The 19,066-nt window shown below is 34.7% G+C and overlaps 1 protein-coding gene across 1 annotated transcript in view; it reads left to right on the top strand.

The window, feature by feature from the left end:
• Positions 1 to 2,429: 2,429 nt before the first annotated feature.
• The window catches only part of LOC141292847 (uncharacterized), a 20,395-nt gene continuing 3,758 nt past the window's right edge, over positions 2,430 to 19,066 (top strand). Inside the window, exons 1-3 of the mRNA XM_073824908.1 lie at positions 2,430 to 2,574; positions 11,139 to 11,515; positions 12,610 to 13,985. Coding sequence (XP_073681009.1) covers positions 11,258 to 11,515; positions 12,610 to 13,985 — 1,634 coding nt within the window. The 5' untranslated portion in view covers positions 2,430 to 2,574; positions 11,139 to 11,257. The remainder of the gene's footprint in view (positions 2,575 to 11,138; positions 11,516 to 12,609; positions 13,986 to 19,066) is intronic.

Genomic DNA, 19,066 nt, shown 5'->3' with positions numbered 1-19,066 from the left:
TTATGCCAAAAATGATTACGAAATTACTTTGTAACTTTTCTACCATAAATATATCAAAATGTAATTTTTGATTAGTAATATGCATTGCTAAGAACTTCATTTGGACAACTTTAAAGGTGATTTTCTCAATATTCTGATTTTATTTTTATTTTTTTGCACCCTCAGATTTCAGATTTTCAAATATTATCCAATCTTAACAAACCATACATCAGTGGAAAGCTTATTTATTCAGCTTTCAGATCAAAAAATCACCCTTGACTGGTTTTGTGTGTGTGTTCATGTCAAGGCATGTTCTCTGTTCTGCTTCCGGCGCTCTGAACAGAGAATGAAGGGAATTTCTAGTAGATTCCAGACTGTGGGATGTGAGCGGTTGACATTGAACATGAAAGTCCAGATTAGATCGGTGTCTGAAGGTGATTGATCACTGTATTGATTACAGCGACCGCTGGAACACTAATGCCTTTCTGATCGACCCTTTAGAACATCAACACAACACTGCTTCCTTTAAATACAGGAGTGTTTCCCACACAGTCTGCAGTGTTGTGTATGTCTGATCTAAACCCCTTATCTGTGTCTCATTCGTATTGGACAGGTGTTATTAATGTGAACTTTATGTGGTACATTTATGAGGACCACATTTTGGAAGATGCCTTCATAAATATAGTGAAAACTGAACACAGTGCACTTCTTAGGTGTTTTAGAGGCGCTCACTATTGAAAATACTTCATGAAAGAGCCCAAAAATGTGACCCTGGACCACAAAGAGCCAATTAGCTTTCTATTGATGGTTTGTTAGGACAGGACAATATTTGGTCGAGATACAACTATTTGGAAATCTGTAATCTGAGGGTGCAAAAAAATCAAAATATTGAGAAAATCGCCTTTAAAGTTGTCCAAATGAAGTTTTTAGCCATGCATATTACTAATCAGAAAGTCTTGAAATATTTATGGTAGGAAATTAACAAAGTATTTTAATAGAACATGACTTTAATATTCTAATGATTTTTGGCATAAAAGAAAAATTTATAATTTTGACCCATACAACGTAGTTTTGGCTATTTAGATGTTACTTAAGACTGGTTTTGTGCTCCTGGGTAACAATTAAAACATACATTTCAGATAATAGAATTAATAAAAAAAATACATAATAATAATAATAAAAATATAAAAAAGAAAGAAAAAAAAGCAATAAATAACACAAAACAAAAACTAATTTTAAATGGAAACAAATCTAAAATAATGAAATACTAAAAATTAAATAAATTTTAAAATAAAAACAAAATTGCCAAGATACAACTATTAAAAAAAATCTGCAATCTGATGGTGCCAAAAAAAAAAAAAATCTAAATATTGAGAAAATTGGTTTGAAATTTGTCCAAATGAATCAAAATAAATCAAAAATTAAATTTGTATATATTTATGGTAGGAAATGTACAACATATCTTCATGGAACATGATCTTAATATCCTAATGATTTTTGGCATAAAAGAAAAATGTATCATTTTGACCCATACAATGTATTTTGATCTATTGCTAAAAATAAAATTGTGCTATTTAAGACTAGTTAAGAAGTTTTGTGCTCCAGGATCAAATATAGCTAGGATCATGCATATATATGAGTATTCTATATAATCATCCATACACCGAATTTCATTCATTTGGACTGTACAACAAATGCATTACGGTCATTAAATGTGCATTTTAACGTATACAAGTAGCATGGACCAAATCTGGATCTTTAGTAGTCAATTGCCTAAAAACATCTACAAGTTGTCAGAAAGAATCAAAAATGTCCATGCAACTTATTTAAAGTTGCATAAAAATATGCAACAAAGGTACAACTATATATTCAGCAATAAAAAAGGTAAACAAATGTTAGATTATCTTGAGTAATTTTGCCTATTAGTATGGATGAATTGGATCATCGAAGGTTGGCAGCAAAGACATCACTTAATAAAATGGGATTAAATACATAAATACAAAATACATTGACTTATTGCAGGTTTGCATTGAATTGTATTGTTTTTATTCATTTCGTTTTTTAGTGGTTGAGATGAATTAATGCATGCTCACATTTATTCTAGAACTAAAGTAACATCTTACTCACAATTTCTCTCAACATGGAGACAGGAGAGCTTTTAATCAATAAATGAGGGAAAGTAACTGACGTTACTTGTTTGAAAAAGTAACTCTTGTCAATTAAAAAGTAATGCGTTACTTTACTAGTTACTTGGAAAAAGTTAAATTATTGCGTTACTTGTAATACGTTACCCCCAACAATGCATATTATGTTACATATGTTACATGGTCATGTGAATATATGAACACATTAGTGCGTGCGCGCGCGCGTGTGTTAGGCTCCGCCCCCTCTGCAGGAGTTTCGGCGCTGCGCAGCGTTGCTTGCTTCAGTCTGATCAGTCCAGAGTCACGCAGCGCTGCTGTCTGTCGGTCCCCGCGTCCCTCGGTGTCCCTCGTTGTCTCTCGTGTCTCTGTCAACTCGTCCTCTGTGAATAAACGGAATCACGCGTGTCTCCTGCGGGAATCTAGCAGCTGGATCGCGCGTGTTCGAGCTCAGGTAAGATCAATCGATCTGTGTTTCTGTCACGCGTGAATCGGATACATATTAAATCAGACTTGAGCTTTGATCTGGACCGCTTTCAGAGCCAGAGGCAAACACAGACTGATTCCATATGGACCGGATCAGTCTGGTTGTATGTCCGCATCGGTTCATTCATTCATGTGAAGGTGGTTTTGACGCGACTCGCCCTTTCACGCTGGTTTTATGATGGTCTGATGTTCCTGTCAGCGTTTCATCGACTGCAAATCTGGTGTTTCGACATAACCTCCACTTCAGTCGCTGATTATGACATTATAGCCTTTCTAGACAGGACTGAGAGCTATAATGTGGATAATGCATCTGCACTGCAAAAAATGCCTTTCTTATTTAGATTTTTTTGTCTTGTTTCTAGCCAAAATATCTAACAATTCTTAAATCAAGAACCATTTTCTAGACAATAAAAAAAAAGTTTTTGTTTTATTTCAAACAGAAAACACGATTCTTTTTCTTACCCCATTGGCAGATTATTTAGCTTGTTTCAAGCTAATTTTGACTTGTTTTTACTGAAAACAAGACAATAATTTTCACTGGTCTAGAAAATAGATTATTTTTTTTTTTTTTTAGATATTTTGGCTGTAAACAAGACAAAAAATCTAAGTAAGAAAAGCTTTTTTGTGCAGTGTGAAAACCAAATATTAACCTAAAATATTTGCCTAAAATAAATGACAGTGAAATCTCATTCTAGCACATTTTCACAACTAGTTCTGTTAAATATTTCAGATAATGTTTTGGAAATCAAACTGAGATGATTCACATGGTTTCTCTAAATAAATGAAATGTCCCACACTGCAAAAAAAAGGGCATATCTTATTTAGTAAGTCTTGTTTCTAGTCAAAACATCTAAACAATTTTAAATTAAGATGCATTTACTTGATAAGGTAAAAGAAATAAGATATTTAATCTTGTTTCCAGCGAGAGAAAAAAAAAACGAAAGCACAGTTTGCTTAAAATAAGTACAATTATTTATCAGTTGGGTAAGTAAAATACTAAGTTTGTTTTAATTTTACTTGTTTCCAATGGGAAAAAAATAAATTAAGTGCTGTTTTGCTTAAAATAAGTGCAATTATCTACCAGTTGGGTAAGTAAAATACTAAGTTTGTTTTAATTTTACTTATTTTCATGGGGAAAAAACTATATTAAGTGCTGTTTTGCTTAAAGTAAGTGCACTTATCTACCAGTTGGTTAAGTAAAATACTAAGTTTATTTTAATTTTACTTGTTTCCAATGGGAAAAATCTAAATTAAGTACATTTAGCTTTGCTGCAACATGCAACTTTTGCACTATTGACACCTATTGTCCTATTTAATACTGTAAAGTTGCTTTGACACAACCTAAAAGCACTGTATTAAAAAATAAAAAATAAAGTTTGACTAAAATAAGATTAAACATCTTATGTCATTTTGCGTAAGAATTTTCAGATTATTTAACTAGAAACCAGACAAAATACGTAAGATGAGCTTTTTATCCAGTGTAATTGATGGATTCATATGGAGTTTGTGGCTGCACCAAACCAGAATTTGAGTCGCATGTTGGTTTGAGTGTTTATTGCATCTGATTGTACAGTAAATGCATCCGTCTGATAGGTGTTTTCTGTGGAGGCGTCTTGACACTCGAGAGTTTAAAGCACTCGAGGAGCGTCACCCTTCCCCCTGAGCAACATCTGAAGGCAAAAACATTCATTGTTCGCAAGTGCTGAAGTGTTTTCAGCTGCTGCAGGAACAAAGAGCTTCTCCTTCTCCTGTTGTGTCTTAGGTTTTGACTTGTCAAACTTGTTGCCAGCGAGTCTAACGGCGCGACGCGACCCACATTCCTCGCCCTGAGCAAACACAGAAGCGGCCGGCGGACACTTCAACCTGCGGGCTATTATTTATCTGTCCTCACGTGCTCATAAACTTCATGAGGCTTCTGGGAGGTTGAGCAGAAGCTTCTGCACTCTTATCAGTTAAAGCCATGGAAGAACCATTTTGGCTCTGCAAAGAACCTTTTTGGACTTTGAAGAACCAGTGTGCATTGGAAAAGTTATACATTTTGGGTTCTTCAACAGTAAATAGTTCTCAAAAGAAGATTTTTACAATCTAAAAGCAACTTTTTTACTTTAGAGAACCTTTTGTGGAATGGAAAGTTCATTTTATGGATGTCAAAGGCTCTTCACGGAAGCATCAATGCCAATAAAGAACTGCTATTTTTAAGATTGTTTGCATTTAAAGGCTGTAAAACATAAACTAAGTTGGTTCAATCCAGGTAAATGAGTGTGAATATGGTTTATGGGTGAATATTCATGATATATTCACAGTGGTTATCCAGCAAATATGAAATTAAGCACCGTTTAAGAAGTCAGGATGTTAAAACAGAAGTTTTTCATACTTGAGAACCTTAATCTACTCTAAAAATTAAGGGGTTCGTTCACTTACAGAACAAAAAGGTATCATCCAAGATGTTTGTGTCTTTCTTTCTTCAGTTGTAAGCAAGTTTTGTTTTTGAGGAAAACATTTCAGGAATGTTCTCCATATAGTGGGCTTCTATGGTGCCCCTGAGTTTGAACTTCCAAAATGCAGTTTAAATGCAGCTTTAAAGGGCTCTAAATGATCCCAGATGAAAAAGAAGGGTCTTATCTAGCCAAACGATTGGCTATTTTCAAAAATAATTTACAATTTATAGACTTTTTAACCACAAATGCACTAGCAAAATGCTCCAGTTCAAGACAGTTAGGGTATGCCTCAAAACTCCCATCTCATTTTCTCTTCCAACTTCAAAATCGTCCTACATCGCTGTTTTACCTTTTTACATTGTACATTTTTTAGAAAATAACTAATCATTTTGCTAGATAAGACCCTTCTTCCTCGGCTGGGATCATTTAGAGTAATTTAAAGCTACATTTAAACTGCATTTTAGAAGTTCACACTCATGGGCACCATAGAAGTCCACTATATGGAGAACATTCCTAACATGTTTTCCTCAAAAAACATCATTTCTTAACAACTGAAGAAAGAAAGACATGAAAATCTTGGATAACAAAAGGGTGAGTAAATCATCTGTAAAAGTGTGTTCTGAAAGTGAACTAATCCTATAATGTGCATTTGAAAGGTTTAATGGATGTTAAAGGTTCTTCATGCAATCAAAAGTTGAACAAGTGCAAGATGGTTGATGTTTTACAGTCTTTAAATGCTAATCCACAAAACTTTTCCAATGCACAAGAAAAAGCTTCTTTAGGGATCCAAAATGTTAACGTTGACTGAAACAGAGCCTCTGATTCACCACCCATTGATTGAGGGTCAGTAGATTGTTGACCATAAGTTTCCAAAAAAATCCCAGAAATTTCTGAAAAATTGTGAAAATTTTCCACTTTCCAAAAGTTTCTAAAAAATCCCAGAATTTCTGTAAAGTTTTGAAAATTTTCCACTTTCCAGAAGTTTCTAAAAAAATCCCAGAATTTCTGTAAAGTTTTGAAAATTTTCCACTTTCCAGAAGTTTCTAAAAAAATCCCAGAATTTCTGTAAAGTTTTGGAATTTTTTTTGCACTTTCCAGAAGTTTCTAAAAAAATCCCAGAATTTCTGTAAAGTTTTGAAAATTTTCCACTTTCCAGAAGTTTCTAAAAAAAATCCCAGAATTTCTGTAAAGTTTTGGAATTTTTTTTGCACTTTCCAGAAGTTTCTAAAAAATCCCAGAATTTCTGTAAAGTTTTGAAAATTTTCCACTTTCCAGAAGTTTCTAAAAAAAATCCCAGAATTTCTGTAAAGTTTTGGAATTTTTTTTGCACTTTCCAGAAGTTTCTAAAAAATCCCAGAATTTCTGTAAAGTTTTGAAAATTTTCCACTTTCCAGAAGTTTCTAAAAAAAATCCCAAAATTTCTGTAAAGTTTTGGATTTTTTTTTTTTTGCACTTTCCAGAAGTTTCTAAAAAAAAATCCCAGAATTTCTGTAAAGTTTTGGAATTTTTTTTGCACTGTCCAGAAGTTTCTAAAAAAATCCTAGGATTTCTGTAAAGTTTTGGAAATTTTTTTGCACTGTCCAGAAGTTTCTAAAAAATCCCAGAATTTCTGTAAAGTTTTGAAAATTTTCCACTTTCCAGAAGTTTCTAAAAAAAATCCCAGAATTTCTGTAAAGTTTTGAAAATTTTCCACTTTCCAGAAGTTTCTAAAAAAAATCCCAGAATTTCTGTAAAGTTTTGGAATTTTTTTTGCACTTTCCAGAAGTTTCTAAAAAATCCCAGAATTTCTGTAAAGTTTTGAAAATTTTCCACTTTCCAGAAGTTTCTAAAAAAAATCCCAAAATTTCTGTAAAGTTTTGGATTTTTTTTTTTTGCACTTTCCAGAAGTTTCTAAAAAAAAATCCCAGAATTTCTGTAAAGTTTTGGAATTTTTTTTGCACTGTCCAGAAGTTTCTAAAAAAAATCCTAGGATTTCTGTAAAGTTTTGGATTTTTTTTTGCACTGTCCAGAAGTTTCTAAAAAAATCCCAGAATTTCTGTAAAGTTTTGAAAATTTTCCACGTTCCAGAAGTTTCTAAAAAAAATCCCAAAATTTCTGTAAAGTTTTGGATTTTTTTTTTTTTGCACTTTCCAGAAGTTTCTAAAAAAAAAATCCCAGAATTTCTGTAAAGTTTTGGAAAATTTTTTGCACTGTCCAGAAGTTTCTAAAAAATCCCAGAATTTCTGTAAAGGTTTGAAAATTTTCCCCTTTCCAGAAGTTTAAAAAAAAATCCCAAAATTTCTGTAAAGTTTTGGATTTTTTTTTTGCACTTTCCAGAAGTTTCTAAAAAAAATCCCAGAATTTCTGTAAAGTTTTGAAAATGTTCCACTTTCCAGAAGTTTCTAAAAAATCCCAGACATTTCTGGAAATTCACAAGAAAAAGCTTCTTTAGGGATCCGAAATAGTTCAAGCTTGTTGTAAAGCAAACAGACTGTAACAGAGCCTCTGATTCACCAGCCATTAATTGAGGGTCAGTAGATTGTTGACCCCGTCCATCTCCAGCGCCACTTTCCCAGGCCGCCAAAATTAGAGGCTCTTCTGTTCTTCCCGTGTCAGCCTTCAGAAAGCGGTCTCACGTTCTCGAAGGCCGTCGCCGGCGGAACGTTCTCTGGCGGCAGGAATGTGAGGAATGTGAAGGGGAGACTCGCACCACCGTGAGCTTTCACACCACAGCGGCGTCTAACACGTCCTCTCGCCCACCAGACACGAGCGATGGTGCCAAAACTCGCAGATTTGTTTTCACTCTCTAGTGGGTGGGGACATTTCAGAAATCAGAGCCACAGAAAGACTAGCTCTGGTGTCAGATGGAAAGAAAACCAATGAGGGAATCTTCATAAATCATTACCTGAGACCAAACTTTCCCAAACGCCCCACGCTGATGGGAAAAAGCGCTGAGTTTTGAGCGGGCGTGCAGTCAGCTGCTCAGGTTCACGAATGCTGTGTTACTTGAAAAAGGTCACATTATTTCCTGTTTTAACCATCCGTGCCTTTAAATATAACAGCAACTGCGGCTGTGAATAGATTCCTGTATCAAACTGAGTCATTGTGCAATGACACGTTTGCAAATGTGGTTTAGAGCTGCTCTCAGACTCATGCACCTGCTGCTCCTCTTTTTTTTTAAAGAGCTTATTTGTTAATTAGGAGTCTAGAAATGAGTCACATGGTAATTAATTATCTGAAAGATTTCTCAATCAAAAGCAGACGCCATCTGGTGCAGTCCTATGAAAACCACTAACAAATGTGTTATGGTCATTAAATATTTGCATGAGAATTTGTTGCATATTTTTTTTAAACAACTTGCATGGACATTTCAGAATCTGTCCGACTACTGGTTGATGTTTTTAGGGAATTAACTACTAAAGATCCAGATTTGGTTCATGCAACATCAAACAAATGTGTTACCGTTACTAAATATTTGCAAGTTAATTTGTTGCATAATTTTTAAACTAGTTGCATGGACATTTCTGAATCTATCCGACTACTGGTTGATGTTTTTAGGGATTTGACAACTAAAGTTCCAGATTTGGTCCATGCAACTTGTATAAACTAAAAATGTGCATCAAATTGAAATGCACATGTTTGATGACCATAATGCATTTGTTTAGTGGTACAAAACAAATGAAGGAAATATGGTGTATAAATGATTATATAGAATACTCACTATGTATGCATGATCCCAGCTATATGCGACCCTGGTCTTAAGTAGCAAGGGTAAATTTGTAGCAATAGCCAAAAAATTATACATTTTTCTTTTATGCCAAAAATCATTAGAATATTAAGTTCAAGTGATGTGATTCCATGATGATATTTTGTAAATTTCCTACTGTAAATATATCAAAACTTAATTTTTTATTATTAATATGCATTGCAACCCAGAATTGTTCTATCTAGCAAACCATACATCAATGGAAAGCTTATTTATTCAGCTTTTAGTTGATGTATAAATCTCAATTTCAAAAAAAAAGTTGACCCTTATGACTGGTTTTTGTGGTCCAGGATCACATAAAAATCAAAATCTTAAATGATTTTATTCGCTTTAATTAAATCTTGCAGTGTTTCATAGTGTCTGCTTTTAAACCTCAGAGTTGAAGCGTTTAGCATTAAGATCAGTTCCGTTTTCTGAGTTTAAACAGAGTTTAACTGGATTTTCAATTCTTGGATTTATAACTATTTGGCATCAATGGCTGTCAGGTTGAAATCCTCTGCTTAAATTCATCATCTAAACCTTATTTGGAGTAAATGTGAAATCGGAACAACATTGTTTGTCAGTGTTTGTTCCAGCCCTCGTTATAGGTGCGCTGAGGTCATTGGTCCTCGTGTTTGGACAGAATGAGTTTGTTAATGTCATGATTCCGGCTGCGGTTGAGTTTCATGTAGTGGGTGAGTAAGTCTTTCCAAAGGAAAGCGTTCTATGAAGGGAGGGTCCAGGAACTGGAGGAGTGGATTTGCACCTTTTGTTTTTCACTAGTAAGCGTGAAGTACTTTCATCTGATTATTTAGGCCAAAGTCTCTTACACAAGTGCGTTTCCCTGTTACAAACATACACAAAATGTACAAAGGCGTTTGTGAAGCTTTAAAGAAAAACTTTGAGGTGTTTAGCGGCAGCGTGTTGATAATTGTAGAGTCACTATGAAATATGTTTCACTTATTAGTCCAAATTCTGTTTTATTTTCTGTGTTTTCATTTTTCTGGACTGTGTATTTTATTAATCAAAATAATGTCTAATCAACTGATTTCATAAAAGTTTTACCATTTATTATTTAGTTACAATTTTAACAATAATAGGGACACTATGAATTATTTGTATTTTTTCCTGAGTTCTGTTTTCATTTTTCTGGATTTTGTGGTTTATGACTGAATATAAAACTATCATCAAAAATAGTGGTAATCAAGTTAGTTCATAAGACTATTACACTATCAATCTTTTCGAATGTAATCACATCAAAATACATCAGTTACTTTACAACAGAACATTTTGAACAAAATGTAATTTCTTTTAAGTAAAAAAAAAAATCTCTTGATTGGGATTATATTCCCTAAAATAATGTTTGAATCAATTTATTAATAATAATTATTAGGGCTGCAAAAAGCAGAACATTTTCAAAACTTTACAGAAATTTTGGAAACTTTATGGGATTTTTGCGAAACTTTTAAAGTTTCAAAAAAAATCCCAGAAATTGTCCAAAATTTCTGTAAAGTGTTAAAAATGTTCCAGTTTCCAAAAAAAATCCCATAATTTCCGTAAAGTTTTGAAAATTTTCCACTTTCCAGAAGTTTCCAAAAAAATCCTAGAAATTGTCCAAAATCTCTGTAAAGTTTTCAAAATTTTCCACTTTCCAAAAAATCCCAGAAATTTCTGTAAAATTTTGAAAATGTTCCTGTTTCCAAAAGTTTCCTAAAAATCTCAGAAATTTAAAAAATTCTGTAAAGTTTTGAATTTTTTTCACTTTCCAGTAGTTTCTAAAAAAAAAAAAAAAACCTAGACATTTCTGGAAAGTTTATAAAAAAATATTTTGGGAAACTTTCCAAAAAGTTCCAAAAAATCTCTGTTAAATTTCTGTTAAATTTAGAAAATTTTCCACTTTCCAAAAGGTTCCAGAAAAATCCCAGAAATTTTCAAAAATTTGTCAAGTTTTGAAAAATGTCCACTTTTCAAAAGTTTCCAAAAAAATCCCTGAATTTCTGTAAAGTTTCGAAAAATTTTCCACTTCCCAGAAGTTTCTAAAAAATCACAGACATTTGTGGAAAGTTTGTAAAATTGTCTGGCAACGTTTCCAAAAGTTTTCCAAAAAATTTTCCAAAATTCTGCCTTTTTGTATTAGTTAGTAGTAGTCGTTTGAGAAGTAAATTTTACTACTAATATTTCTGTCATAACTTCTGCCATTTAAACCAAACCTTGGAGATTTGTAGTGAAGAACTTTTTTTTCTGTGTTTAATGATAGTTTTAATAGCATAAACACATAACTAATCCTCCAAATGCATGTGCTTTTGAATATCAAACATACACATCAGCATAATGTCAAAATCATCTAAACATTATCTTGTGTTTTCTCAGGTTTACAGGCTGCTGATCTCCTGTTCCGCACACTATGACCAAACACCATCGCCCGTTCTCAGCTCGTTCCGGCCGGCAGTAGAGTCCGATCAAGACGGAAGGTTGAGGTCTGCCTTAAAATGTCTGCGTGTGGTGAGTTTGCAGAGCACGTGTGGAAACCAGGCTCCTGTAAGAACTGCTTCCATCCTCGCAGCGCCCACGGACAGACCGGCACGGCGGGCAGCGCTTGTGTCCGAACCAGTCTGATCGGGGAAGATGAGGATGGGGTGACGTCTTCCTCTCCGTATAGCAAACCCACCATCGCTGTCAGACCCACCATGATGAACATGGACAACACGATGGAGGTCAAGATGGACATCAACATGAATACAGAACAGGTAACTGCAGGACTAGAGATCCAAGATTAGGAGGAGTTGGTTTCTTCATCAGATTTGGAGAAATGCATCATTCCTTCACTGTCTCACCAATGGATCTTCTGCAGTGAATGGGTGCCGTCAGAATGAGAGTCCAAACAGCTGATAAAAACATCATCCACAAGTAATCCACACCACTCCAGTCCATCAGTTCACATCTGGAGACGACAAAAGCTGAAACAAATCCATCATTAAGATGTTTTTAACTAATATACATTGAGTCTATAATCCATAATAACGCTTCCTCCAGTGAAAAAGTGGTCTGGTCTGATTCAGAAGAGAAATCAAGCACTGTTTACAAGCCAAAACGGCTCTAAACAAATATGTGGCTGGATTTTGATGTAATGGAGATGGACTTTTTCACTGGAGGAAGTGTTATATTAGGTAAAAATGTCTTAATGATGGATTTGTTTCAGCTTTTGTCTTCTCAAGATGTGAACTGATGGACTGGAGTGGTGTGGATTATTGTGATGTTTTTATCAGTTGTTTGGACTCTCATTCTGACGGCACCCATTCACCACAGAGGATCCATTGGTGAGACAGTGATGGAATGACACATTTATACAAATCTAATGAAAAATAAAACTGTTTCTAATCATGCATTTTGGCTGAACTGTGCCCGCAGACTCTTATGTTGAAAGTCAATGATATCTCTAAGGTGGGTTCAGGTGGGTGGGGTTTAGTCAACATTCTCCACTACATGGGTGGGGACTGGAATGTCTTTGTAAACGCAAGATAACAGACTGCCATTCAGCTGTATGCACACTGTACAGGAAGGCAGCAACACGGACACATTCAGGCTGTTTAAACAAAGATAATTAGATCAGCGCCAAGGGCATTGAATCATTTCTATGAGTGACTACAAGGCAAACACAAACAGACACATTTCATCACATTAGGCGCCTGAGGAGTCAAATATGATGACTAATTGGTTATTTATACTTGTATCAATGCAGTCAATGCATTACCTTCAAAATGTTGCCTGTTTTTTTAAGTTTTGGCATCAAGGTGGGTTTCTTACATTGGCGAGTTAACTTATTTTGGCTTCTGTATCTCAGAACAACCAGAAGACCTCTGTAGGACTGAAGAAAGCTCTGGATTTGGCTCCTCTGTACATCGATAGCAACGGATGTAATAAATCTCTTAGAGAAACCATACTTCAAAACGGCATCTCCGGGAAGAAGTTCCCAAGCGTTTCTTCACCCACTGAATTATCCAAAGACTGCATGATCATCAGCAATATATTTATGAGTCAGGAAGATGGCTGCGTTCCCCAAAGTCTGAAAGAGAATGGGAACGGCGACTCCTATAGACAGATGACCAAAGCGGTCAAGAGCACTTACGCCAATGGAGACTTACGTCTTCACAATAGAACTGGAAACAGTGATGGAGTTACAAGTCCTTTGAGGGCATCCGTAGAGCAAAGGCAAGCCAGAAACGCATCAGGGAATGGACTTACTGGAACATCCAATGAGACTCCAGGTACTTCACCATCTCCAATGACTCCTGACCCCTTCCACGAAAGCTTGTCGGACTCATCCTCCAATCGGAGCAGTGTAGATTCGTTACCAGGACTCCGGAGTCTTCAGAAATCTCCAGGATCCACAAGCGTTCCACCAAACGGGCTTGAGGAAAGTGAGCCAATATATGCAGAGAGCACTAAGAGGAAAAGACGACTCAATGCTCAATCCGACGGGAAGGTTACACAATCCTGCGAGTCTGAAACGGAGGTCAACGTAAGTGACAATCAAAGAGCGACTATTACAGTCATGGCCGCCCACACTGAAGAAAACAACCGGACGTTTTATCTGAGCAGCCCGGATTCTGCTGTAAGCACCCAGTGGACCCACTTTAGCCCAACCACGCCTAAAGACCCATCAAGCCCGGCTTTCACTTGGCCGAATGCTCCTGATCCCACCGAAACGATCCCTTCAACCCAACCCAAGCCTCAGTCGAGTCCTCCGGTTCCCCCTAAGATCAACACCCGTGCGCCCAGACTTGGCACCTCAAGCCTCTCTCTGGTACCGTTACCCGAGCTCAGCTTTCACGTGGTTCTTCCTCCAAATCAAATAACCTCCCAAGTGGACGCCAATGCTCATGCCATACCGGAGTGGAGACACAAGTCCCACAGCGCCAGGACTCGAATTGACGAGGTGGAGGAGGAGGTTGAGTCCGAGGGGACGGCCAAGAGTCCGGGTTCTTGCGGTGGGTCGGCCAACTCCATCAATGGTCCTGCTGTTCCGTCCAGAGAATGGACGAGCGAGAGCAGTGCGACGCCAGGCACCGGCAACAAAAGCACCAGTCAGACGCCGGCGGAGGACAGCAGAGTCAACGAGAGCATGCCCTCGAGCCCGTCTCCTCTCATTCACGCCAATGAACCCAACACCAGCCGGGATCCCGCGCCGCCTCCGCCACCTCCCAAAAAACACCACCGGTGAGAGCTGCCTTTCTTATTTTATTCTGTTTGTCATGTTGCAATTGATTATGTAAATGATTATCCTTTGATGGAACCAGACTATTCTTAGCTAGTCTTAGTATTTATTGGGCCTTCATTCGCTATGGTAAATGAGTTTTGTAGTCATTATTGGAGATGGATTATGTTTAGGGTTAGGTAATTGGACATTAGGGTTAGGGTTAGGTTGGATTTACAACTGGGAAACTTGGAGATCATTTTGAATCCCCAGTTTCTGAGTTGGGCGGATAAAAGTATTTTGTTAGGGTTAGTCTAAGCCTGTTGGATTTTGACAAAGTATCTTCAATGCATTTTGGTTTTAATATGATTTTTCCCAAGTAATTGGCAAGAATTAACTTTATGTCCTTCATTATTCCCATTTTTCCCAACATCAAAGCAGTTGAATGGGTTAAACAAGTAATTGTGACTTCAGAAGTGGGAATTTGGACATTTCCAATAGTGCATGAAGACAGCATACGTTTAAAGAACCAAATATGTTGTTGTTTTGTTTTCTGGTTTGTTTGATGTGACATATTTATTTCTAACAAAACAGCATGCATATTACTCAGAAAAGTTTCTGAGTTGGGTGAATGAACGTGGTTTGTTGTCAATGAATGGGATACTACGTTTTATTCAAAGTCTGTTGGATTTTGACTAAATATCTTCAATGCATTTTAGCTTTAATATGGGTTTTCCCAAGAAATTGGCAAAAATTAACCTTATGTCCTTCAATATTCCTATTTTTCCCAACAACAAAGCACTTGAATGGGTTAAACAAGTAATTGTGACTTCAGAAGAGGGAATTTGTACATTTTCAATAGTGCACAAAGGCAGCATAAGTGCAAGGAACCAAATATGTTGTTGTTGTTTTTCTGGTTTGCCTGACTGGGTTATTTCAATGACTTTAAAAGCTCTTAGTATTGCTAGTTGTTAGTTTGTCACGGCTCAGTCTGGTTTCATATTGTGAAATATTCAATGTCATTGGTTTCGATTTCTTGTATTAGTCTGTAATTGTCCATCGTAAGGTGATGTGATTCATTGAGCTGAGTGATTAAATGATAAAATGAAGTGTTAATTTTGGTATATTTATTTCAGTCTCATTCTCTCTGAATGAAGTTTATTATCATTTCTGTCTGGACTCGTGAGTTTTAAGCCAGTCTCTCAGTTCTTCGCATGAAGTTGTTTGTTTGCAATGAGGTTTATCAGCCTTTCATTCACCCATTATGGAGACGATATCAACTGCAGATCTGTTCATGCCATTCTATGCGTCTTCTGTTCATCAGTGGCATTCAACTCATTTATTCTGTTTGTAACGACGCTTAACATGTGAGATTTGGGGTGTTTGTAAATAGAGGGCTTGTCCTATTGACACACCAGCGCTGAATGTGTGTTTGTTTGCTGTTGGCCTGTAGTTTGTTTAACACTTTCAGCCTGATTAAACTTCATCTGCTTAGACTGTTAACCCTCACAACATGTGCACTGTTTTTGCTTTTTCAACTAAAACCATATTGTCTCTGATCAGCAATATTTCATTAATGAGATAAATATGAAAAAAAAGAAAAGAATCTGCATGTTATTATCTTTTTTTGTTTTACATTTTAAAGTATACATGAACCGCACCCCAAAAATATATAATGCAAAATATATTAATCTTTTTTTCAATATCGGTAAGAAATTTCATTTGATTATATCATTGTATGTAATTTATAAGAACATGTAATCTGAGAATTACCAGTATTAATGCCTTTATTAATGCCTTAATTTAAACCAGTATTACCAGTATTAATGCCTTAATTTAGATAAATTCCATTGAATTTATAACTCATGATTAAACAAAAGACTCCAAAATTATGTAACCTACATATTTATTTTCTAACAAAACAGCATATATGTTATCCAGACAAGTTTTCAAAAAAAGAAAAGAAAAACATTTAATTGCATAAACGTTAATTATTAGATAATTTAATATTAATTTTCCATGCTGTAGTGGTGCGTCAATAGATGCATTCCTGTTTAACGATAAATCTCAATCCGAATGCGTGTAAGATATGGGAAAAGGTAAACAATAATAGTACTGTAGTACTGTGAGTTTTTAGTTATATTTAATATATTTTATTTGTATTTAGTATATTTTGGTTTTATAATATTTAATATTAAATAAAAATTATTAAATCATATTTAATGTTATACTAAAAAAATATATAATATTTTATATTAAATTATATATATATATATATATAAAAGCTTGTATTTAGGTAGTTTTTATTTGCATTCTGTAGTATTATTATTATTATACAAACGTTTTTTGACACTAATGGCATTCCATACATACCTGAGTCAAAATGACCTGATGACATTTTTGAAAATGGTTGTATCTTGTTGAAAAAAAGTGTAAAAACACCTTTACCATCCTGACCTGTCCTTAGAGACACTAATTTAACTTTGTAGATAAATTAACAAAAAGTATTTTTGACACTAATGGCATTCCATAAATTCCCGGGTCAAAATTACATGATGACATTTTTGAAAATGGTCTCCTTGTAAAAATAAAAGATGTGTATTTTGAGAATCTTAAAGCATTTATTTAACTAAAAACATGTTTTAGAAGATTTTCTGCATATCTTCCTAGTTTTATTAGGATTAGGATGGAGCTGGTGGTGTTCAGAGCTGAAATTAAACCTGTTAACTGCTTCACCTTTAAAGAAGCATGTGCTGGATCAACAGAGCTATTTCCATTAGCCTGAGCTTTTATTTGTTCTCATGTTTGACTGACTCACAGAACGTTTTAGGCTGAGATTAAGGTCTCCCCGTCAGAATGAAGCGCGCTGAGGTCGGCGTGTGATTGGTCTGCGGTTCCCGTCTGTTGCCGAGCGCCGGACGAGAGTCTGGAGACACGAGTCAACAAACATCCCGTCTCTGAGCATCAGCCGCATTCAGAGCCGCGACCGACTGACGCGACGCGCCGCGGATCTGCTGTTTATACCCTCAACAGGCGTCAATTCAAGCGCTGTGTTTTCAAACCAGAGCTTTTTCAGCAGTTGCTGTGGTTTGTGGCGCTTGAGACGTGCTGCTGCTATCAGAACCAAACCAAAATAGAAACCAAGAATGATCAGATATAGATATATAAAAAAAAAACTGGTGAAGAAAGTATTTTTAATTAGAAACTGCTAGTAAATTTCACAATTAAACATGAAATTCTAAAAGTAAAAAGATTGATGTGTTATTTTTCTTCTAAACATACTCCATTAATCTTTGAAAAATATTTTTTTAGATGTGCAAACCAACATATTTTTCAAAATCCAGTCAGTGGGTTAAAATTAATTAATGCACGGTTCCCAAACTGGGATTTAGGAATTGATAGAATTATTAAAATGTGATTATAAATTAAATATAAAAAAACACTAATTGTGGACAATATTTAAATAGTTAATATTCAATATAGTATTAAATATAATACATATTTTAGTATATTTCTATTGTATTATTTACTATTAAATAAATAAAAATATTAAATAATATTTAATTAGTTTTATGCTAAAATATATCAAATATTTTATATTAAATAATTTTTATGTTATATTAAATAAAACATATACACTACTGCTTAAAAGTTTGAGATCAGTACGATTTTTAATGTTTAATTTTTTTTTAAAGAAGTTTCTAATGCTTATCAAGGCTGTTCAGTTGATTGAAAAAACTGAAAATAAAAATAAAATTGTGAAATATTATTACAATGTAAAACAATGTTTTTCTATATTAATATACATAAATTTAAAGTTTAATAAATTCTTAAAACAACAGCATTTTTTAAATAGAAAGGTTTTCTAAAAATATACACTATTTTCTGAAAGTTTGCAATCAGCGAATTTTTATATTTTTTCTTTTTTGAAAGAAATGAATAATTTTATTCACCAAGGATGTGTTAAAGTAATAAAGTGATAGAATAGATTTACATTGTTAGAAAAGGTTTATACATTAAAGAAATGCTGTTCTTTTTAACTTGTTATTCATCAGAGAATCCTGAAAAATTAATCACAGGTTCACAAAATATTGACAATTCTAATAATAAATCAAAATATTAGATTGATTTCTGAAGGATCATGTGACACTGAAGACTTTAGTAACAGCTGATGAAAATTCAGCATTGCATCGCAGGAATAAATTCTATTTTAAAGTATGTTAAAATAAAAAACGGCATTTTATCTTGTAATAAAATTTTGCAATATTACAGTGTTTTTCTATATTTTTGAACAAATAAATGCAGCCTTGATGAGCAGAAGACGCTTTTTTTTTTCAACTTAAATCTTTCAGATCCCAAACTTTTGATTGTCAGTGTATATGTATGTATATGTATGTAAATTGACCCCTTTCCCATCTTGAGCTGTCCCTAGAGACTCATTTATTCCAAGTAAGCTGGTCTTTGGCTGGTGATTATTATTGGCGTACTGTAGTAGGGGTAAGATGATCCACCCGTCCTCAGATGTCAGAGCATTAAAGCGTGCAGAGACTCGTCCGCTCCGGCCGTTAACGTTCTTCATGAGATTATTCTGTGCTTCACTAGAGTCAGAAACAGAAGCTCAACGCTGTTTCCATAACAAATATCAAACATGCTGCACTAACGGCAGATCAACTCGAGGTTAACGGCTCTTAATGACCTGGAAACTCGTTATTTAAAGAGAAGCTGAATGCAAATCAGTGGATCTCATCTTCAGCACAGATGGAAATAGAAACGTCCAGGAATCTCAAACGCCTTCATTAGATGAAGCAGCTGAGATTTTAAGTTAATATTTCAATATGCGACGCTGGAGCACAAAACAAGTCTTAAGAAGCACGGGTATATTTACAGCAATAGACAAAAACACATTGTATGGGGCAAATTATACATTTTTGCCAAAAATCTTTAGGATATTAAGATCATGTTCCATGAAGATATTTATTAAATTTCCTACCATAAATATGTCAAAACTTAATTTTTGATGTGTTTATTCATATGCATTTGCTAATTAAAGCTTTTTCTCAATTTTTATTTATTTTATTTTATTTTATTTTTTGCGTAAAAATGA

Source organism: Garra rufa, chromosome 19 (assembly GCF_049309525.1).
Source record: "Garra rufa chromosome 19, GarRuf1.0, whole genome shotgun sequence".
Taxonomy (NCBI): domain Eukaryota; kingdom Metazoa; phylum Chordata; class Actinopteri; order Cypriniformes; family Cyprinidae; genus Garra; species Garra rufa.
Note: the sequence above shows the minus strand (reverse complement) of the source record. Positions and strands in the feature narration are given on the sequence as shown.